This window comes from Prionailurus viverrinus, chromosome E1 (genome assembly GCF_022837055.1).
Source record: "Prionailurus viverrinus isolate Anna chromosome E1, UM_Priviv_1.0, whole genome shotgun sequence".
NCBI lineage: Eukaryota > Metazoa > Chordata > Mammalia > Carnivora > Felidae > Prionailurus > Prionailurus viverrinus.
Genome location: NC_062574.1, coordinates 24,412,367 through 24,435,179, shown reverse-complemented (window position 1 = coordinate 24,435,179; position 22,813 = coordinate 24,412,367). Strand labels below are relative to the sequence as shown.

Below are 22,813 nucleotides of genomic sequence, written 5' to 3'. Positions count from 1 at the left end.
ACCATGCTGGGGCACATACTGTTTAGTCCTGACAGGCTAAGCAGAGTTTTTTATACCTTAATTGCCAAAACAGGAGCTTTGTGGAGCAAATTCAGTACACCATGGGGAAAGCCGACTTATTTTTCTGACTCCATTGCAGATATCACAAGCCCTTTCCAGGTTGTACTTACTACACAAAAATAGGAACCAGAAGTAGTCAAGAGAAATTTTATGTCTCAAGGACTGTTCTTCAATTTTCTTTCTTTCTCTCTTTCAGCGACATAGTATGCTTAAGCAGCAAGATCTAAGTATTGCCATGGTGGTGACATCACGGGAAGTATTGAGTGCACTTTCTCAGCTTGTCCCATGTGTTGGTTGTCGTCGCAGTGTGGAGCGCCTCTTTTCCCAGCTTGTAGAGTCTGGAAATCCTGCCCTTGAACCCCTGACAGTAGGTCCCAAGGGAGTCCTGTCTGTAACTCGAAGCTGCATGACTGATGCAAAGAAGCTTTATACCTTATTTTATGTACATGGGTAAGTATAACCAATGAGGGGAAGATGACTTTGTTGGTAACACTGGTAGCTTTTTTACTAAATTTGGTAGGGGCAAAGCTTTGAGTTCAACTTGAACAATTTATTGAGTATCTTTTGTGTGCCAATGACTATATGGTTTTTGTTCTCTTATGAAGAAAGGCAGGCAGTAAGCAAATATGTGATCTGTCAGGTAAGTTACAAGTAGAGGAGATGAGTGGTTGGATGGATTTAATACAGAGGATGATCAGGGAAGGCCTCTCTAATAAAATGACATTGAATGTAGACTTGAATGAAATGAGTAAGTAAACCATGTAGATATCCAGGGGAAGGAAGAGAAGGAGCCAGCAATTGTAAGGGTTCAGAGGTTGAAGTTTTCCTGGCCTGTTTGAAGAACAGTAAGGAAGCCATTGTGGCTGGAGCCAGATGAATGAAGGGAACAGTAATAAAAGACGAGACCGTGGTCACCTGGGTGGCTCAGTTGGTTAAGCGTCCAACTTTGGCTCAGGCCGTGATCTCACCATTTGTGAGTTCGAGCTCTGCATTGGCTGCCTGCTGTCAGCACAGAGCCGGCTTCAGATTCTCTGTCTCCCTCTCTCTGTGCCCCTCCTCCGCTCGCACATGTGCACACGTGTTCTCTCTCAAAAATAAACATAAAAGGGTGAGATCAGAGGAGTAATAAAAAGCCTACTTATGTAGTGCCATCCTGAGTTTTTGTTGTTGTTGCTTTTTTAATGTTTGAGAGGGAGAGGTGGGGTGGGGGAGGGGAAGAGAGAGAGGAGAGAGAATCCCAAGCAGGTGTTGTGTTGCCAGCACAGAGCCTATCTTGGGGCTTGATCCCATGGACCATGAGTTCATGATCTGAGCCAAAACCAAGAGTGGGACAGTTGGGGCGCCTGGGTGGCGCAGTCGGTTGAGCGTCTGACTTCAGCCAGGTCACGATCTCGCGGTCCGTGAGTTCGAGCCCCGCGTCGGGCTCTGGGCTGATGGCTCGGAGCCTGGAGCCTGTTTCTGATTCTGTGTCTCCCTCTCTCTGACCCTCCCCCGTTCATGCTCTGTCTCTCTCTGTCTCAAAAATAAATAAACGTTTAAAAAAAAAAATTTAAAAAAAGAGTGGGACAGTTAACCAACTGAGCCACCCAGGTGCCCCTTTTATTGTTTTTTACTCTAAGTAAGACTGGAAGATTTGGGAGTGTTTTGAGTAGAGGAGTAACATGGTCTGACTTGAATTTTGGTTTACTTTGATCTCTGTGTCAAGAATAAGTGGAAGGGTGGTTGAAGGGCAGAGAAATAAAAGCTGTTTAATAGTCCATGCAAGAGATAATGATGACCAGTATGGTGGTCACAGAGGTAATAAGAAATGGTTGGATCCTGGATATATTTTGAGGAATGAGCCAGTAGGATTTTTTGGATAGAATGGATATGGAGGAAGGCATCAAGGATGATTCTCAGATTTGGGATCTAAAGAATAGGACTGGGGTGCATCAGTGGCTTCGTGGGTTAAGCATCCAACCCTTGATCTCAGGATCAAGAATAAAGAACAGGACAAATGGTTTCCATTACTGAGAAGGGTAAGACTAGGAGGAGCAATTTTGCAGAGCTCAATTTTGGACATGTTAAGTTTGAGATACCAATTGGACATCCAGGTAGAGTTTAGAGAGGTCTGCTCTAGAGATAAAAACGGTGTCATCAGCGTATGTATATCATATTTAAGCTATACATACAGTATTTGAGCTATATGTATGCATACGTACATAATTTAAACCCATAAGATCAAATGGTCACCAAAGTGTGAGTATAAATAGGAAAAGAGAAGAGGTCTGAAGACCAAACTCTGTTTAGAGGTGGTGGTAGAGACTTTGGAATTTTACTCTGCCTCAGAAAAGCGTTGGAACGTTTTTGAACAGAGAAGTAACATACTGTGATTTTTGTTTTGAAAACATCACTCCAGCTACTAAGCCTAGAATGTAAAGGCAAAAGGTGGAAGCAAGGAGACCATTTGGGAGGCCAGCTGTTGCAGTTGGCTGGGTGAGAGAGATGAGTTGGACCAGAGTGGTAATGGTGGAGGTGATAAGTGATTTGATTCTGGATATATTCAAAAGTTAGAGTTGACAGGCTTTGCTGATTGGTTGCATGCAGGGTGTGGATATTAGCTGTACGCATTTCTATATTTGCACAAAATTTTTGTTGATGGCTTTTCCTTTTTTTTTTTTTTTTAGAATTTTTTAAATTTTTTATTCATTTTTGAGAGAGGGAGAGAGAGAGAGAGACACACACACACACGAGTATGAGCAGGAGAGGAGCAGAGGAAGAGGAGGACACAGATTCCGAAGTAGGCTCCAGGTTCTGAGCTGTCTGCACAGAGCCCGATTTGGGGCTCCAACTCTTGAACTGTGAGGTCATGACCTGAGCTGAAGTCGGATGCCCAACGGACTGAGCCACCCACGCGCCCCCTATTGATGGTTTTTTTCTTATCAAGGATAGTGCTTATTTAGATAATGTTTGCACAGGGGAAGATGGTTGAGAGATCGCAGTCAGTCATAAAATATTTGAGTGTTAGGCACACTGCTGGATACAGTGCAGATGCAGGGGTGAATGAGACAGATACAGTCTAGGGGAGTGAGTACATTGAATAGGACAGGTCTCTTCCAACATACTGACAGCCTGGGAATGGAATGGAGAGGACAAGTATACAGACTCTTCTGGGTTAGCATTTGTTTGATGAGAAATTTTCAAGGTAAGGGATATGTCTACAATACTTCATATATACTTCTCACTAAAAGGTAGTAAGTAGAAGGGGTGCCTGGGTGGCTCAGTCGGTTAAGCATCCGACTTCAGCTCAGGTCATGATCTCGCAGTCCATGAGTTCGAGCCCCACATCAGGCTCTGTGCTGACAGCTCAGAGCCTGGAGCCTGCTTAAGATTCTATGTCTCACTCTCTTTCTGCTTCTCCCCTGCTCATGCCCTGTCTCTCTGCGTCTCTCAAAAATAAGTAAACGTTAAAAAAAATTTTTTTAAAGGTAGTAAGTAGAGATTTTGAAAATTCTAAGGACAAATGAATGTTAATCAGACTTTTAATGATTTATTTTTGATTAGGTCCAAACTAAACGACATGATAGATGCTATTCCAAAAAGTAAAAAGAACAAGAGATGTCAGTTGCACTCCTTAGATACACACAAACCAAAACCTTTGGGGTAAGTAGAATCAACTATTAAGATGCTTTGTGATTGTTAAGATTGTAAATGTTGATCGCATTTAGTAGAAAGAAAAAATATTCAACTAGTTTATTAGTTACACTATAACATAGGTTAAAATAAATCTGTCTTCTAATTCTATACAGCCTTTTTGCATTGAGACTGTGTAGGGTAGGGTCTCTATAGGTCTGATTTTTTTCTTTTGAAGTTTTTTTTTTTCCTTCTGTTAAATATATTACAGAGGAAGGAGGTTGGAGATCTTTATGGAAATTTATTTAGTTAATACTTTTTTCAAAGTAGTGATACATCATTTTTTGATCTATATGATAGTCATAATGTGTAAATTATTTTTCTTGTCTTTCTTATCTCTAGGTATCCCTAATAATTTATCAAGGATTTAAAAAACGCCTTGGATTAGTTGTAATCATATGTATTTATGCAATTTGCAGTTTTCTTCTTTTCTACAATGCCCAGGGCTGCTTTTGCCCCCGTCTCCCAGCACGTTGTCACATTTACTGCTTACAAAATTGCTTGAGGTTGAGAGTAGTGAAAGCCATGAAATTTGAAGGAGGTTTCTAAGAAGTAACTTTTGTTTTGAAGTGAATGGGATGGTATGAAAACTATATTTCTGAATTACTTAAAAAAAATTAGTTTTTTAATATCTTGTTGGTATTGTTGATATCATTGTTGTGTAGATATTTTTCTTCCTGATAAAAAGACCTGAAAGACCAGGTAGTGGTATGTTAATAATCTGTTAAGAATTTTTTCCCCTATACTCAGAAACAAATTTTTTAAAAATTTTATTATGAAAACTGCCAAACATATATAGGAAAGTAGAGAGACTATTTAAGAACCGCTGCCCCCACTTCCCAGATATCTTCACCCAGATTCAGTAGTGTTATCAAGATTTGTCACATTTGTTTTATTTATCCATCTTTTTCTTTGCAGAAGTATTTTAAAATAAGTCCCAGGCATCATGCTATTTTACTCCTACATATTTCTACATCCATCTCTAAACACGTGGACATTTTTTTGGTAATGACAGTGCCATTATAACACTTAACAAAATTAACTATAATAATCTAATACCCAGTTTAGATTTTCCCGCTGTCTCTAAAAATGTTTTCTTACGTGGATTTGTTAGAATCAGGATCCTGACAAGAATCACCAACTGCATGATATCTCTGTGAGAGTTCTCTGAACTCAGGAAAGCTCTGTACAACCTAAAGTGGTTATCTAAAGAAAATTATTATTTTATGTACCTTGTTTACCAATATCTTTATAGAGATTTCCTGACTTTTTGAAAGTAAAATTCAGTCTAATTTTCTCATGAGACAGTAACCTTTACCTGAATGTCTTGTTAGCCAAAGCCACAGAGTTGTATTGTATTATAAAAAGACTGTCTTCTGGGTTTTTTTGTTATGAATATTCTTCATTGAGGAACCAAAGATCAATAGACATCTCAATATCTTACATATCTGCTCATTGCCACCTTCCTTCAAAGATCAGTTCTTCTACTTTTGCTCTGGATTCCATCTCCTCTTGTTCTCAATGACTTTGCTTTATCATTAAGTTTATTATTAAGTTACCTACTTTTGTTAAATTGGCATACAACTATGTTTTCCTGTCATTTGGTTTAAAACAAAAACCAAACCTCCACAAACTTCCTCACATTCTCCTTCAGCTATCACCCTGCTACATCAGAAGCCAAATGTTTTAGAAGGTGGTTTGCTGAGTTATGGAATCAGTATGAGTTGATCTTGAGCACTGTCTCCTAAGGTAGCTTCAGTTATTCCCAGAAGTATGGATAGCAGGCCAGGGAGTACAGTGTACTTAGCCAAGACTCCGTCTCCTCCACTTTGGATGGTTCTGCCATTGTATGCTACCGTGACTCCATTTTACATGTTTGCATTGTTACCCACCCCCCCTCTTTCTGTTAGACTTTCTCCAGGGAAGTGTTAACAGTTGATTAGGTTATAACCTAATCAGTGGCAACAATCCAGCTCAGCCTTCCGGAGAATGTTCTTGTATCCATGCAAGTAACCCCAAGTTATTGTCTGGCTGGGAGTAAGTTTGAGATCCAAAGGAAAAGTTTAGGCTACACTTGTAGGCCTGTAGCTGATGACTGAAGGTTATCTTAGCAGTATTTATAAAATCTACCTATAGAGAGAGTAGAGTAAGAGAGAAAAATGCTGAGGAATTTAGTTTATTGGTAGAAAAGAAGCCAGTAAAGAAACTTGAGCCCCAGAGAGGTAGGAGGAAGCCAGAGGAAAAGAGTGTTTCAGGGGGACTCTGGTCAGTTGTATTGAGTGCTGCTGAGTCATCAAGGACCCAGAAGTGTCCATTGGATATAGCAACACTGTAATAATTGGTGATCTTGATGAGCAGATCTGCAGTTGAATGAAAACAATCCAGATCAGAATGGGAGAACAGTGAATGCAGTCTAAGGTGTAATGGATTAATCTGTGAGTGGAAAGTGTAGGAGTGCAAAGATTTCTTTCTCAGAAAGCTTGATCTTGAAAGGAAGGAGTGATATAAAGACATTAAGCTGAGAGAGACTGTGGATAAAATTTTGATTTGAGCTGTGGCATTTTTTAAAAGTATTTTTTAGATTAATGCTTTCATGTTCTAATATAATAGTCATTCCCCAGCCTCTGATTTCATGAGCCTTTTTCTCAACTGTGAAAACTTGAGTTTGAGGGTTAATCAGTTTTAGGAGATTATGGGTCACTCAAGCACAATTAGAAAAAGAGGAAATATGGAAGTCAAGAGTGGAAGGATGGAACATGGAAGGCAGAGCAGTGGTTGAGGTTTTTGTTTCAAGTTACATTGCTGAACCTTGCCTGAGCCCTTGTGACAGGGAATAGGGAGCTGCATTGTACATACGACCTTAGATGGTGGGCAGGGAGTTGAGAAATACCTATTTAGCTATATAGAGTAGGTTAAGTAAAGATTCAGAGGTTTTTCCATCTCAGGCATCCAAGGTAATGAATTCCTAGGACTGTAGTGAGACCTGCAGAACAGGCAGGAGCCAGTTGTTCAGAATCATGAAATACCAAGAAGACTGTCATTGAATGGAATATAGACACACATTTCTCCTGGAATCCGTGTCTGCAACAAAGCAAAATGCATGACCAGCGCTATACTGAAACCTGTGGGGGAAGGAGAGTCTGGGAAATTTTTAGTAATTTTTAAATTATTTGTATAGTATTTACTGATACAAGTTGTATAAAGTGGTCATCTTCGTGTGCTATCTTTATTTTAGTATATGTAAAAATTTGTTTACTGTAATTAGATTAATCTGTGATTTTTTTTTACCCCCAGCTACTTATAAATGTGAAGGTAGATAAGAGTTTTGTTGCCATGGGTTAGCTATAAAATCACATTAAGTAGATCAAAACTTGTTAGAATTTATAATTTTTGGAAGATTGATCCATTTTATGGGTGAAAATGTAATATTTTTTAGCCCTGTTGACTTTAAAGCATTCCAAGTAGATTTGCTCATAAAATGCTTAGTATCGTAATGAGATGTATCTTGATAAATGTAAATGTTAAGTTGTGTCAGATAAATTTAATAGTTGAGCAAAAATTTATATATAAAGATATGAGCATATGTTTAAATAACATTTTAATTTGGTTAAAATTAATATGTAATTATATACAAATTTGCAAACTTAATCTAATAATATAAGTATTAAAGAGTTCTTGATTTTAATTTAGACTATAGAAATTATTCCTTCAGATTATCTCAGTGTCACTAAGCTTTGTACTATACTGTACTACAGTGAAGGGAGCAGTAGCAGTGTCAGTTCAGAGAAGTTAAGTACAGATAAGAGAAGTAGTGAAGACCACAGGAAGGACAGCAAGTGTAGGATCATTTTCCATTATGGACCTTTCCAGGGAACAGCCAGGTAAAATCAAGCAATCCTTTACTCTGCCTTTTTTTTTAAATATTTTACCCTTATATATTCCTCCTTTTCACTAATACTTGTTTCTTTCTGCAGAGGTTGTTGGATGGACGTCTGGGAACTAATGTCCCAAGAATGCAGGGATGAAGTAGTTTTAATTGACTCTAGTTGTCTCTTAGAAACACTAGAAACATACCTGCGAAAACACAGGTAAGTCTTGACCTTTAGGTCATCACAGTAGGAAGGTGCTTTAATGCCCTCTTGGTCATCCAAATTGACCTGTCGCCTCTTCATATAATATCACTTCAGTCTTCCCATTAATACGTGGTACTAAGCAGAGCTTAATGTTAGGGTAAGCAGTTCCTTTATGGGATGCCTCTTAGTGTTATGTTACCCTTCTTATGTTGAACCAGCATCTCCTCTTTCTGTAATTTTTACTTTTAAATTTTATTGGCCTGTTAGTTCCAAGCCAGTAAAGTGTGCCTAATTGAGTAAAGTGTACTTAATCACTTTGGAAACTCTAGTATTCCTTGTTTTTATGATAGAAGCATTTCATGTTGTCATTTTAAAAATCAAAGTTTAATTTAGCAGCTTTCATTTAGTAATATTTTGAATTATTTCTTCTATAATTATTTGTCAAGACCTAAAAGTAGAGCTGGAATTTGTGTGCTTCATGTACTAAAAAAGTAACTTCAGATTTTTCTTTTTAGAATACTACTTTACAAAGGAATTTTCTAAGTGTCATTAACATTTGGAAATTCGTAGGGAGGGAGAGTGCAGTAGGAAAGGAAACTGGTAAGGGAACCATCTAGAGATGGTGTTCTTGGGGGGAGTTGTACTCTTTTTAGATAAATTTGTCACATGTATGGTGTATGGTTGTGTGTTTTTTGACCTGATATATATATAATTAAATGTAAATGATAAAAAACTGGCATTTATCAAGACTGGTGTTTATATGGCAAAGAGATAATGACTTAACCTACATACTAAGGTGTTTTTTCACTTACAGTATTTCTTGTGAATTTGCCTTTTTGCTTGATTATACCCAAGAGAGTAGAGAATATGTCAAATATTTGGAGTTTTGTAGGAGAGGGATTATAGAGACACAAAACATACTTAAATATATAGGTCCATATTAGAGTCTTTCTTTCAATATGAATTGATCATTAAATATTAATTGGTCCATCCAAAAGATAGCTTTTTGGGGTAGTATATTACTAGTTATTAGAACTAATCTTTTGGAGTTTCCTGTAATGGTTGTATATATTTCCTGTATCTGGATGGCAGTGTTTTGTCTAGAAGAAGGTGGAGTCTGTTTTATAAATAATCTGAAGGGTGGGGAAAAGTACAATTAAGAGAGATTGCTTTGAATCCTGGGTTACACTGATTATAACTTTGTACAAGTTACTTGACTTTTCTGTACCTCAGTTTTTTTCTTAAGACAAAAATAATGATAGTACTTAATTAATTGTAGGATTAAATTTGTCATGGGGACAGATGATACATAGTCAGGCTTAGTTAGAACAGTATCTGGTACATAGTGTAAGCACATTAGTGAATGTTTGCATGCAAGATTTGCAAGTTCTTATTCCTCTGTATCTAGTTCTTGTTTTAGGTACAGTTTGAGTTTTTGAGATGTGTAGAATCAGTTGAGAATGATTTCTAAATGTCTAAATAATGTACTTTTTTTGGCAGTTCTATTTAGTGGACTTTTCTGAACACTATAACGTGCTCAGAAGATTTGGTAACTCAGAAGATTTGATAAGATTTGATAACACTAGCCATTTAGGTATTAGGGTAGCATGTTATTAGAAATGAGGTGTTAAGAAACTGTGAAACCTCTGCCTTAAAATGTTTTTTACATTTATGTGCAAGGTTACTTTTGAAAACAGGAAAAGTCACTTTCATTCTTACAGCTACCATATAGTATTTTTAAATTGCTCTTTGCTTGTGTTAACTATGGTTATATGCATACATACATTAATCAACTATGAGAATTTAAAGCAGTAAAATATGGGAGAAATATTTCAAGTTTTATTATTGCTGCTGAATAACATTTAATCATTTATTTACCTGAAAAACCATTCATTTACCTGAAAATCTTTTATAACCTGAAAACAATGAAGTGTTTGTTATTTCTGCATTTAAGTCTATTCTCTCCCTCAAGGGGAAGACTTTTTAATTGTGGTTAAAAAAAAAAACACCACAAATTGACTTCTTAAACAGTTTTTAAGTGAACATTAAGTGGCATTTAGGTCGTTGCCCCTGTATCTTAGCTATTTCTAATAATGATACAATGAACATGAGTGTAGAAATATCTCTTTGAGATCCTGTTTTCAGTTCTTTTGGATATATACTCAAAAATGGGATTACCAGGTCATATGATAGTTCTGTTTTTAATTTTTTGAGGAAATGCTATACTGTTTGCTATTATTGACAGCACTATTTTACAATTTCAGCAGCAGTGTAGTGTGCAAGGGTTCCAGTGTCTCCACATCTTTGCTAACACATGTTTCTTTTTTTTTTGGAGTGGCCATACTAATGGGTGTAAGGTAGTATTGTGTGGTTGTGATTTGCATTTCCCTAATGATTAGTGATGTTGAACAACTTTTCATGTGCTTGTTAGCCATTTGTATATCAGGAGAAATGTCTATTCATGTCTTTTGCCCAGTATTTAATTTTTGTGTTGTTATTATTGAGTTGTAGGAGTTCCTTATACATTCTAGATATTCACCCCTTATCCAGTATGTGGTTTGGAAATATTTTCTAAAAAAATTTCTTTTAGTGTTTATTTTTGAGACAGAGAGACAGAGCATGAGCGGGGGAGGGGCAGAGAGAGGGAGACACAGAATCTGAAGCAGGCTCCAGGCTCTGAGCTGTCAGCACAGAGCCTGACATGAGCTCGAACTCACAAATCGTGAGATCATGACCTGAGCGAAGTCAGACATTTAACCGACTGAGCCACCCAGGCACCCTGTTTGCAAATACTTTCTCTATGGTTGTCTTTGACTCTCTTGTTTCCTTTGCTACACAGAAGCTTTTAAGTTGGATATAGTCTCATTTGTCTGTTTGCTGTGCTTTTGGTGTCATATCCAAAAAATCATCACCTATTCAATATGAAATTTGGGGGTGGGGCACCTGTGTGGTTTAGTCCGTTAAGTGCCCGACTCTTGATTTTGGCTCAGTTCATGATCTCACAGTTCGTGAAACAAGCTTCATGTCCAACTCTGCGCTGACAATGTGGACAGAGCCTGCTTGGATTCTCTCCCTCTCTCCTCCTCCCCCACTCGCACATGCTGTCTCTTTCTCTCTCGCTCTCTCTCACACATACTCTCTCTCTCTCTCTCTTTCTCTCTCAAAATAAATGAACATTAAAAAAAATTTTTTTCCAGGGCGCCTGGGTGGCTCAATCGGTTGAGCATCTGGCTTCAGCTCAGGTCATGATCTCACAGTCCATGAGTTCAAGCCCCACGTCAGGCTCTGTGCTGACAGCTCAAAGCCTGGAGCCTGCTTCGGATTCTGTGTCTCCTCTCTCTGCACCTCCCCTGCTCACACTCTGTCTCTCTCTCAAAAATAAACATTTAAAAAAATTAAAAAAAAAATTTTTTTTCTTCCTGTGTTTTCTTCTAGGAGTTTTGTAATTTCAGATCTTAGTATTTAGGTTATAGTCTATTTTGTGTTAATTTTTGTATATTTCAGTGTTTTTGGAGCATTAATGAAAGTGCGATTTGACTTGTCAACATTATTGCCCGTGTTTACTAAGTGGACTTAGAGGGGCGCCTGGGTGGCGCAGTCGGTTAAGCGTCCGACTTCAGCCAGGTCACGATCTCGCGGTCCGTGAGTTCGAGCCCCGCGTCAGGCTCTGGGCTGATGGCTCAGAGCCTGGAGCCTGTTTCCGATTCTGTGTCTCCCTCTCTCTCTGCCCCTCCCCCGTTCATGCTCTGTCTCTCTCTGTCCCAAAAATAAATAAACGTTGAAAAAAAAAAAATAAGTGGACTTAGAGCTTCTATTTTAACATCTATTCATTTCAAGAAGCATACTTAGAAAGATGTGTGTATCAAACAACTGCATGGCAGTGTGAGGGTAAATACAGTAAGAAGAATAAATCACAAATATGGGAACACAGAGGAAGGCTAATTCTAGTTATGGGAATTACAGAGGGCTTCTTTAAGGATGGACATGATTTAGGCAAATGGAGAAGGGTGTGGAGAGGAGTGGGGAGGAAGCAGAAGAAAAAAAGACTAAAGTAAGGACACATAAGCTATGTTCAAAAGTAGTCCATTGTCTGTACAGTATGTACAGAAAGGCAGGGTAGACTGGGAGAAGCATGAGGGAGATGGGAGTTTTGGGAAATAAGTCTGGAAATAGGTGGGGTAAGAGAGGAATTCACTGAAGGGCTTAATAAGGAGTTGGAACTTTATTTATAGACGGGAGGGGTCTTGAAGCTGAGAGTGAGATAATCAGATTTGTTTTAAAAATTTTGTTACGAGAGATGCATTGGAGCTAGAAAAAATGCAAGCAGGGAAGTCAGGAAGCTTTTAAAAAAATTATCTAGGCAGTTTAAAACAGGGCAGGAGGGATCAGAAAGAAGGGGCTGATGAGAGATGTAAGAAATAATACTGGTGTGCCTGGGTGGCTCAGTTAAGTGCCACTTTTGACTTCCGCTTGGGTCATGATCTCATGGTTTGTGAGTTTGAGCCCCAGGTCAGGGCATGCTCTTGGGATTCCCTTTCTCTCTCTCTCTCTCTGCCCCTCCCCTACCTGCAATCTCTCTCAAAATAAATAAACATTTTTAAAAATACTAAAAATAATAATAATACTTGATGCCATTTTGGCTCCACCCCTAAAAGAGGACCTGAGGAGAAGTTGGTAGTTAACTAAGGTTTTCTTCCTGGGTGACTGAATGGTGGTGTTCTCAACAAGTTTAGAAGGGAACAGTGTCGCCCTTAGTATCGGACAGGGAGTTTAACTTGTTGCCTATTACATATCTGTGACGTCCCCCCTTTTTCAGTATGAGTTTGGCCCTGAGGCAAGGGCAGAGACCTGAACAAGAGCTGTAGAGGTGAGAGGCACACATGTTGGCTGAAGCCATGGGAATAGAAGTCACCTAGGGAGATGAATTTAAATTAAAGAGATCAAAATTTCTTCATTCCAGCTGATCTTCCCAGAGAGAGGCAACTATTTAATATTATGAGCCTGGCTGCTTTTTTTTTTTTTTTTTTTTTAACCAGACCAAGTTCTTTCTTATTCAGGAAATCAAAGATAAAGAAACAAGAAATATGTCATCATCTTCTACATTCACACTCTCTTGTACACCTTTTTTTTTCTCTTCTACACTTTTGCCACATTATAAACACTTAAGTTTAGACCACATTTTATTTTGTTTTATTTTTTATTTTTTTTTAACGTTTTATTTATTTATTTATTTATTTATTTATTTTTTTAACGTTTATTTATTTTTGGGACAGAGAGAGACAGAGCATGAACGGGGGAGGGGCAGAGAGAGAGGGACACACAGAATCGGAAGCAGGCTCCAGGCTCTGAGCCATCAGCCCAGAGCCCGACGCGGGGCTCGAACTCACAGACCGCGAGATCGTGACCTGAGCTGAAGTCGGCCGCTTAACCGACTGAGCCACCCAGGCGCCCCTTAGACCACATTTTAAATAAATGTTTGTTTATTTGTTTATTGGGGTGGGGGAATCCCAAGCAGGCTCCATGTTCAACATAGAGTTCAATCTCAAATGCACAGGATCATGACTTGTGCCAATATCAGGAGTCAGACACTCAACCAACTGAGCCACCTAGGTGCATGCCCCTAAACCACATTTTTATGCATATGTTGTCAATATTATGATTGTGTATTAAGAACATACTTTTTTCTTCAGAAATATGGGTGGCTCAGTCTGTTGAGTGTCTGACTCTTGATTTTGACTCCGGTCAGCTCTGTACTGACAGCATGCAGCTTGCTTTGTATCCTCCCTCTCTCTCTGCCCCTCTCCTTCTCGTGCTCTTTCTGTCTCTATCAGAATAAATAAGTTTTTAAAAGAAGGAAATGGGGTGCCTGGGTGGCTCAGTCAGTTAAGTGTCTGACTTTGGCTAAGGTCTTGATCTTGCAGTTTGTGAGTTTGAGCCCCGCATTGGGCTCTGTACTGACAGCTCAGAGCCTGGACCCTGCTTCAATTCTGTGTCTCCCTCTGTCTCTGCCCCTTCCCTGCTCACACTCTGTCTCTCTCAAAAATAAATAAACATTAAAAAATTTAAAAAAAAAAAGAAGGAATTTGACCTTTTGGAAATTATTAGTAACTAAAACTCCATGTGCCACTTTCCTATTCTTTTTGCCCCCACCCTCTTCCCAATGCTTATTAGCTAGTGAGGTGTTAAAATGTTGTAGCAGAATTTCAAATCAAGTTTTACTGACTGAAGATAGCAATTATTTTCAGAGGCTGAAGGGAGAGTGATTCTTTGAGTCATTGGTTTGTAGCTTCTTGTTTTATTTCTGACCTGTATGAATTGCTCTTGAGGAAGTGATATGCTAGTCCTTGGCAACTATTTTCTGGAAATGTATGTTATGAACAAACAGTGTATATCTGCCTCATTCTTTTAGGTCCGTGTGCCTCTCTTGTTTAAAAATCATTTGCAGGGCACCTGGGTGGCTCAGTCGGTTGAGCACCCGACTTCAGCTCAGGTCATGATCTTACAATCTGTGGGTTTGACAGCTCAGAGCCTGGAGCCTGCTTCCATTCTGTGTCTCCCTCTCTCTCTGTCCCTCCCCTGCTTGCGCTGTATCTCTCTCTAAAATAAATAAACATTAAAAAAAACTTTAAAAAATCATTTGCAAACGGGTGCCTGGGTGGCTCAGTCGGTTAAGCATCAGACTCTTTATTTCAGCTCAGCTCATGATCTAAGGGTTTGTGAGTTAAAGCCCCATGTCGGGCTCTGCACTGACAGTTTGGAGCATGCTCGAGATTCTCTCTCCCTCTCTGCCCCTCCCTCCCTCCCTCTCTCTCTTTCTTTCTCCCTCTCAAAAATAAATAAGTATTTAAAAAAATCATTTGCAAGGGTGCCTTGGTGACTCAGTCAGTTAAGCATCCGACTCTTGATTTTGGCTCAGGTCATGATCTTGAGGTTTGTGATGTGAGATTGAGCCCCACATTGGACTCTGTGCTGACAGTTTGAAGCCTGTTTGGGATTCTTTTTCCCCCCTCTCTCTGCCCCTCCCCCGCTCATGTCTGTCTTTTCCTCCCTCCCCCCCTTCAAAATAGACATTTAAAAAAATAAAAATCATTTGCAAATGGAAGTCTAGCTGTACTCTGTAATCCCTAAAATTGTATATATCTTACACGTGTATGTTTTAAATGTGTGTTTGGAGGATTTTTTTTAATGCGCCATATGGGAGGGGAGTGTTATTATCTAGTACACTGTTACATGCTTTACAGAATAATTATGCAGCCTTTTCTTAATTTTGAAGTATTTCTTTTCAACAGGTTTTGCACTGATTGCAAAAATAAAGTTCTCCGAGCATACAATATCCTTATTGGTGAACTTGATTGCAGCAAAGAGAAGGGCTACTGTGCTGCACTTTATGAAGGTTTGCGGTGCTGTCCACATGAACGGCACATACATGTTTGCTGTGAAACAGACTTCATTGCACATCTTTTGGGTCGTGCTGAGCCAGAGTTCGCAGGAGGGTATGAGTATGTAATTTGCTAGAATGGGCTATCTAGCGCTTTGCTTCATTTTATTACTGAAAGTTTTATTTCTATCACCTTTTGCATCAGTACATATATATGTATAAATTCAGGTGTGCTTGTAAAGAGTTTGCTTTCTTTAAAATATGCATTTCTTAATTGACTGAATAAAAATAGAAAGTGTTCTGTGGTGTTCATTTCAGTCCTCTGCTCCTTGTTGCTTGAAGTAGACAGGCTTTTTTTTTTTTTTTTTTTTTTTTTTTTTTTTTTTTTGGCTTTCATTATTATCATTTTCACTTGAAAATGATTCGAGGGATTTTTTTCCCCCTTCATCCATGCATTTCCATATCTAAATTTTGTTCATTATGATGGTTTTTGCATAGGAAGAGGTCTTTGCAGCAAAGTGTTAAATATTTTACTGAATGTAATTAATGAATTGTGTATATTATCACTGAATTATATAGGAACCTAAAATTTTATCTCTGGCTTTTTTGTGAAAATAAAATCAGAAAAGGTTCATAGAATAAAATGAACCCATTTTGTTTTGTGTTTTGTGTATCAGCTCTCATTTGAGTGCCTATTTTGTGCTAGGCACATAGAACACAAAGACTTACCAGTGAAGTTCTGTGAACCCTACTACTGAAAACTAGCCTAGAGGGCTTTTGTCCATGATTGAATCACTTTCGCACTGCCTTTATCCATTACTCCTCAAAAAAAAAGAAACCTACAGAACCCAAATAGGCATTTGTTATAATTGGAAGGTGAAGGAGCTATCATGCCTCCTATGAGCTGGACACATTATATTAGACTTCTTGTGCCCAAAAACCATCTCTTTAGAGCCCCAGTTCCTGAATTATCTTATTTTAAGCAATATTAGGACTGAGTTCTGCCTGCATGTGTATTTCTCATTGGTTATGTACATGTATGCTTGTGTGTTTTTATGTACATTTAATTTGAATGTATAACTGGCTTCTTACCAGGCATGCAAATTGTGTTTAAACCCTGAACCCTCTTATCTGTCTTTTACTCTTTCAGCAAAGGGTACTAGGAATTATGTGTGATTTATTCTCCTTTACAGACGAAGAGAAAGGCATGCTAAGACAATAGATATAGCTCAAGAAGAAGTTCTGACCTGCTTGGGAATTCATCTTTATGAAAGACTGCATCGAATCTGGCAAAAACTACGAGCAGAAGAGCAAACATGGCAGATGCTTTTCTATCTTGGTGTTGATGCTTTGCGCAAGAGTTTTGAGGTAAGAATAGTGACCTGCTTCATTGTCTGAGATTGCTTGGTTAGGTTATTGGACTGAATGTTAATATAAGCTAGCAGTCTGATTTTGCCTCAGAGGGCTGTGATTCACTGATACTGGCATGGATTTGGGGGTGGATTTAGGGGAAGGGAATTAGAATTTAAGTTTGTGGATTTTGGGGGTGCCTGGGTGGCTCAGTCAGTTAAGATTCCGACTTTGGCTCAGGTCATCATCTCGCGGTCCATGAGTTTGAGCCCTGCGTCGGGCCCTATGCTGACAGCTCAGAGTCTGGAGCCTGCTTCGGATTCTGTGTCTCCCTCCCTCTCTCTCTGCCCCTCCCCTGCTTATGCTGTGCTTCTCTCTCTCAAAAATGAATAAACGTTAAAAAACATTAAAAAAAATGTTTTGTGGATTTTCTTTGATTTTAATCCTGTTACTCTGCCAGCTTTGATATTTAGACTTTCTCAGAGTGGAAAACTGAAGTTGATTATTTAGCAGCATGTTGCTATGAAGTATAGCTAATGAAAAGGTAAAAGCAACCCAGAATAAATTTGAGACTTAATTCATGAGTCTCAGTTTGTCTGCTGATATCCAGTAGCCTCTTTATAGTGCTGGTTTTGGGTTTAGTGCTTGTGATTTGGTAACCTTCTCCCCCCGCCAGTTCTCTGTAGCACATAAAATTTTGGCTAGTGAACATTTTGTTATATTCTGAGGCATGGTTGTAACCCTTTAACTGGGTCACAGATCCCTTTTGTGAATTATATGAAAGCTATAAACCTTTTTTTTCAGAAGCCCATCTGTGAACTTTAAACGTTGTTCTGGGGAGTCTGAGATTTGTACTAGTTCTTGCTGAACGCTTTTTTTTTCTTTTCTTTTTATATGTTTGTGATTTCAGAAACTAGATCATCTAATCAGATTAAATAGTCTTCTGTTGTGTTAAGAAATGAATGTTTGCTGTGTTGGAATTGAAATTTGAAACTAGAATATTGCTGGTTTGGAAGAGGAGTGTGTGTAATAAGTCTGCCTTCCCTGTAGGGATTGGTGGTATATTCACTTCCTGTAGATTTTAAGTTGTCATCATTTAAAGTGTTAAAATTTAGGGACATCTAGGTGGCTCGATCAGTTAAGCGTCAGACTCTTGATTTCTGCTCAGGTCGTGATCTCACAGTTTGTGGGTTCGAGCCCTGCATCGGGCTCCGTGCTGATGGCGCAGAACCTGCTTGGGATTCTCTCTCTCTCCCTCTCTCTGCCCTCCCCCTGTTCATGCTCTCTTTCTTTCTCAAAATAAATAAACTTAAAAAAATAAAGTATTAAAATTTAGGGACACCTGGGTGGTTCATTCGGTTAAGCATCCAACTCTTGAATTTGTCTCAGGTCATGATTTCGTGGGGTCATGGGATCAAGCCCCATGTCGGGCTTTGTGCAAATGGCACAGAGACTGCGTGGGATTTTCTCTGTCTTCTCTCTCTGCCCCTCCCCTGCTTGTGCTCACTTGTGCTCTCTCAAATAAATAAACATTAAATAAATAAAGCATTAAAATTTAAGATTCTTTGTAGGAATGCTCTGGTAAATTGCAACATGAATTATTTGTGTGTGTGGTATCATGTAAAATTAGCAATTGAGAATTTCCAAGGAAAGTAAAGGTAGTTTTGACCAGTATTCATTCTCAACTTTGTTTTTATAATAGATGACTGTGGAAAAAGTACAGGGTATTAGCCGATTGGAACAACTTTGTGAAGAGTTTTCAGAGGAGGAACGAGTAAGAGAACTCAAGCAAGAAAAGAAACGCCAGAAACGGAAGAACAGACGAAAAAATAAATGTGTATGTGATATTCCTACTCCTTTACAAGCAGCAGATGAAAAGGAAGTAAGCCAAGAGAAGGTAGTATTCCTTAATTTTGATTCATAAATACGTAGTATTGCTTTTTGCTAGATTTTTGGCATTTTTACTATGCTTTTCCAGAATATGAGGAGCTGCAGCTTGTATATTGGCTTTTTTCCTACTATAATTGGTACAGCCAAAAATTTTAATGTCTTGTGTTTGTTTTATAATATTCAATGATTATCTTTTTACCTGATCTTAGTATGTTGTTAGATCAAAGTCCAAATATGGAAAGTTAAGTCCATGTATGACCTAGAGCAGTTCTTCTTGGTCTCAGGACCCCTTGGAATTTTTAAAAATTACAGTGCTCGGTGTGCTTTTTGTTCATGTAGATTATACATACAACATTTATTGTATTAGAAATTAAAATGGAGAAATTTTAAATCGTTAATTCTTTTTAAAAAATAATAAGCCCATTATATGTTAATATGAGTAACATTTTTTGAAAACTGTTCCAAAACAAAAAGAAGTGAGAAAGGTGGCATTATTTTATATTTTTGCAGATCTTCTAAATATTTGGTTTAAAAGGAATCAGATGGATTCTCATATCTGCTTCTGCATTCAGTCTATTTCCATATGTTGCTTGGTTGAAACATTTGAAGAAAGTCTGGCCTCACACAAAAAAGGAAGGAGTATTTTAATATAAACTTTTTCAGATAGTTGTGGATATTCTTTGGCATTACAGTTCAACAAGTGGTAGTTTCTTAAAGATTAGTTACAATGTGGAACCTGGCACCTGTGAATGACCTTTTCGTAACTCAGTTAAATTAAAATCCACTAGTCAGTCTTGCACTTTGAATGGATCTTTAACTCATGCATGATTTTGTAACATCATGAATTGGTCATTTGAAAGTTACTGGTTTACTGAGTTATGCAGACCTTGCCAGATACTGACATTTCATTATATATATTATCACATAATCGTGTTAAAACCACTACTGATCTCATCAGAAGGGTCTTTAAGTATTGGGAAGCTTCAGGCACATTCTGCTTGTTTATACAAGTTTTCAAAATTCTGATTGTAGTTTGAAAGTTTGAGTTTTATCACAACAAATACCGTCCATTGTTTTCCTTGAGGTGATGGGCTGACTTCTTTTCTGAGAGAATGGCTTTTAAATATCCCAAGTCTGAATAACCAAAGTTTGTCTCTTCTTTCAAGCAAAATTTATGTTCCAGGATAAAAAACAGCTAGTTCAGCTTGTAACTCAAACAAGCTTCAAGTGCTTTTCCTTGAGACAGCCATTGTATTTTGGTATGCAGCAAAAGTGCTTTAAGCATCCTTCCTATTTGTCAGACATCTACTCATGAGCTGATACTTAAAAAATATTTTTACTGCTTCATCGAAGACTTTCATAAGTGAAGTATCTATTTCCTGAAAGTGCTTGACAAGTAAAAAATACACTGACTGTTAGTACAGTGTGATTGCCACTGCTGTGATTTGTGTGAAAGTACCAGCAACTTTTCCCACCATTGTTTTCGTATCATCAGTGTAAGTGTCAATATATGAAAAAGGCAAGTGACATATTAGTATTCTGATGAAAATAGTTTTGATCTAGGGAATCCCTGGGGTCAGCAAACTACACTTTGGGAACTTCCCTCCTAAATTTTCCTGATACGATTAACTCTTAATTTGCTTTTAGTTGTTTCATAGTCTTAATGTGGGTTAGTGATTTTTCATGAGAATAATTTTTTCAGTTGGTAACCTCCTAACTCCTATTTAATTGGTTGATGTTAAGGAAAGTAAATGTAACCATATGAAGGTAAGACTTTTTACCGTCTCTCAATGTTGACCCTTAAAGGAAACAGACTTCATAGAAAACAGCTGCAAAGCCTGTGGTAGCACTGAAGATGGTAATAGTTGTGTAGAAGTAATTGTTACCAACGAAAACACATCATGTACCTGTCCTAGCAGCGGCAATCTTTTGGGGTCCCCTAAAATAAAGAAAGGTAACTAAATACAGTTTCTTCTTAAAATTAAGTCTTAAGTTTATTCTTTTTTCCTCTTAAATGGAAGAGGTTTTAGAGATCCTGTAACTTTGACACTTAATACTTCTTTTTTCTTTATGGTATTTGTTATTATTTGACAAAAACAAAAAACTATAAACCCCTCATCGTATTTTCATTATTTAGTTTACTTTCTACTTTTAGTAAGCTATCAATTTTGAAATTTTTATGTTGTCTCCAGTTGGTTCATTCTTTGTTGGTATGTTAACTATAAGTCTCAACCGATTTATTTTCAGGCTTATCACCACACTGTAATGGTAGTGATTGTGGATATTCATCTAGTATGGAAGGGAGTGAAACAGGTTCTCGGGAGGGTTCGGATGTTGCTTGCACTGAAGGCATTTGTAATCACGATGAACACGGTAGGTTCAGATTAAGCTTCCAATTATTTCTACTACATGGCTGATTAAAGCACATAAGTAAGAGATTATTGATTTCTTCAGGTGACGACTCCTGTGTTCATCACTGTGAAGACAAAGAAGATGATGGTGATAGTTGTGTTGAATGTTGGGCAAATTCTGAAGAGAACAACACCAAAGGAAAAAATAAAAAGAAGAAAAAGAAAAGTAAGATGTTGAAATGTGATGAACATGTAAGTATCAGAGTTCTTAAGCCTTTGCAGTTGAGGGGAGAACAACCTATTTTCTTTGGAGTGGCAAGTCTGCAGCTTAGTTTCTGGTATTTATTTTAGAATGAGTACCTTTAGAATGCAGTTCTGTTGGCTGCTCATCTTGTGATTTGTGTGTGTGTGTGTGTCTGTCTGTCTGATGTGGTCACTTGTCCAGTAATCTATGTGAGTCATAAATCCAGTTCATTCTTTTCATAATACTTTTAAATGAATTAGCTGTGTAATCTTGAGCAGTTTGCTTGATCTTAGTTTTCCCATCTGGAAGGAAATTAATAGTCCCTATCAGATTAAGTTCTGTGAAGATGAAAGATTATATCGATGGGTTAACATAGCATCTGGTATGTAGTAAGTGCCTACTAAGTGCCAGTTGCTGCTGTTGTTCAGTATTCCTTCTAAAAACTTAACACACTATCAGGGCCTTTTTTTCTTTCTCTAAAGAGTAATTGCTCTTATTCCCTGCCTTTTTACCTGGGTAATCCTTTGCTTGGTTTCAGATCCAAAAGCTTGGAAGCTGTATTACAGATCCAGGTAATCGAGAGACCTCAGGAAATACCGTGCACACAGTGTTTCACCGCGACAAGACCAAAGATGCACATCCTGAAAGCTGTTGCAGTCCTGAAAAGGGTGGGCAGCCACTGCCTTGGTTTGAGCATAGGAAAAATGTACCACAGTTTGCAGAACCTATAGAGCCATCATTTGGTCCTGATTGTGGAAAAGGTGCCAAGAGCTTAGTTGAACTCCTTGTAAGTAAGGATATCTTATTGATTGGTAGATGTGGGAGGGGACAATATTTGAGAATTTAAAGCTAGGAGTTGGGGAAGCTTTTAAGAAATTAAGGTCAGTCTTTCATTATTTTTGGTCTTTTCATTTCTGCTCTTCCACACGTGGTTTATGCAACTGCTCTACAGCACATTTCCTTGTCCTCCTTTGTAAAAGAGAAGAGAATAGTTGGGAAAAAGGGATAGAGTTAGCATTGTGTCCAGGAGTCTGCCTCCTTGAAGAGGGTTATTGTAAGCAAACTGCCTTTCTGAGTGGCAGCTTATGGTGTCCAGCCTTCCATACCAGGAAAAAATGTAGAATCTGAACTAGAGCCCACTTTTTACTTCTTTAGGTTCATGTAGGATAAAAGCATAACTAAACTTGCAAAATCTTTTAAGATTGACTGTAAGTCTTGGTACTTTACACGAATTATGCCTGATTCCAAGCAACCCAGTACATAGTTTGTGTGGGGCTTAGAGAAGGGGGAAGGAAAGAGAAGGGTGGTATATTCTCTTTAATAGTTAGGCTCCCAGTGGAAACAAATCCTTTAGAATAGTTTTTTATTTTTTATTTTTTTTTTTATGTGGTGGTTAAGTTTCTTAAATTTTAAAAAGGTTTTATTTTACTTAATTTGTGGAGATAAAAGTTTCAACACAGGACCATCCAGTTAATAATCACATCAGTCTGGTTAAAGTTTGGTAACTAGTTGTAACCATCTCTAGTTAGTCGTTTGTTTTGCTGTAATCAGAAACATTGTTATTTTTTTAATTTTAAGTTTCTATTATTTTTTTAAAGTTTATTTTTTTGAGAGAGTGCGAGCAGAGGGAGGGTCAGGGAGAGAGGGAAACACAGAATCCGAAGCAGGCTCCAGGCTCTGAGCTGTCAGCATAGAGCCCAACGTGGGGCTCAAACTCACAAACCACAAGATCATCACCTGAGCTGAAATCGGATGCTTAGCCTTAAGACTGAGCCACCCAGGTGCCCCTCAAGTT

General features: G+C 38.1%; 1 protein-coding gene across 8 annotated transcripts in view; it reads left to right on the top strand.

Annotated features, from left to right (window-relative positions):
• Positions 1 to 22,813, top strand: part of GGNBP2 (gametogenetin binding protein 2) — a 35,355-nt gene that overhangs the window by 11,583 nt on the left and 959 nt on the right. For 4 of the 8 annotated variants that reach the window (XM_047832793.1, XM_047832791.1, XM_047832792.1 and 1 more), the window contains exons 4-14: positions 257 to 510; positions 3,604 to 3,702; positions 7,488 to 7,613; positions 7,707 to 7,820; positions 15,095 to 15,304; positions 16,377 to 16,551; positions 18,236 to 18,430; positions 20,230 to 20,377; positions 20,671 to 20,796; positions 20,878 to 21,026; positions 21,557 to 21,805. In XM_047832793.1, the coding sequence (XP_047688749.1) occupies positions 257 to 510; positions 3,604 to 3,702; positions 7,488 to 7,613; positions 7,707 to 7,820; positions 15,095 to 15,304; positions 16,377 to 16,551; positions 18,236 to 18,430; positions 20,230 to 20,377; positions 20,671 to 20,796; positions 20,878 to 21,026; positions 21,557 to 21,805 (1,845 nt within the window). The remainder of the gene's footprint in view (positions 1 to 256; positions 511 to 3,603; positions 3,703 to 7,487; positions 7,614 to 7,706; positions 7,821 to 15,094; positions 15,305 to 16,376; positions 16,552 to 18,235; positions 18,431 to 20,229; positions 20,378 to 20,670; positions 20,797 to 20,877; positions 21,027 to 21,556; positions 21,806 to 22,813) is intronic. The other 4 variants (XM_047832796.1, XM_047832795.1, XM_047832797.1 and 1 more) reach the window with 4 other exon arrangements.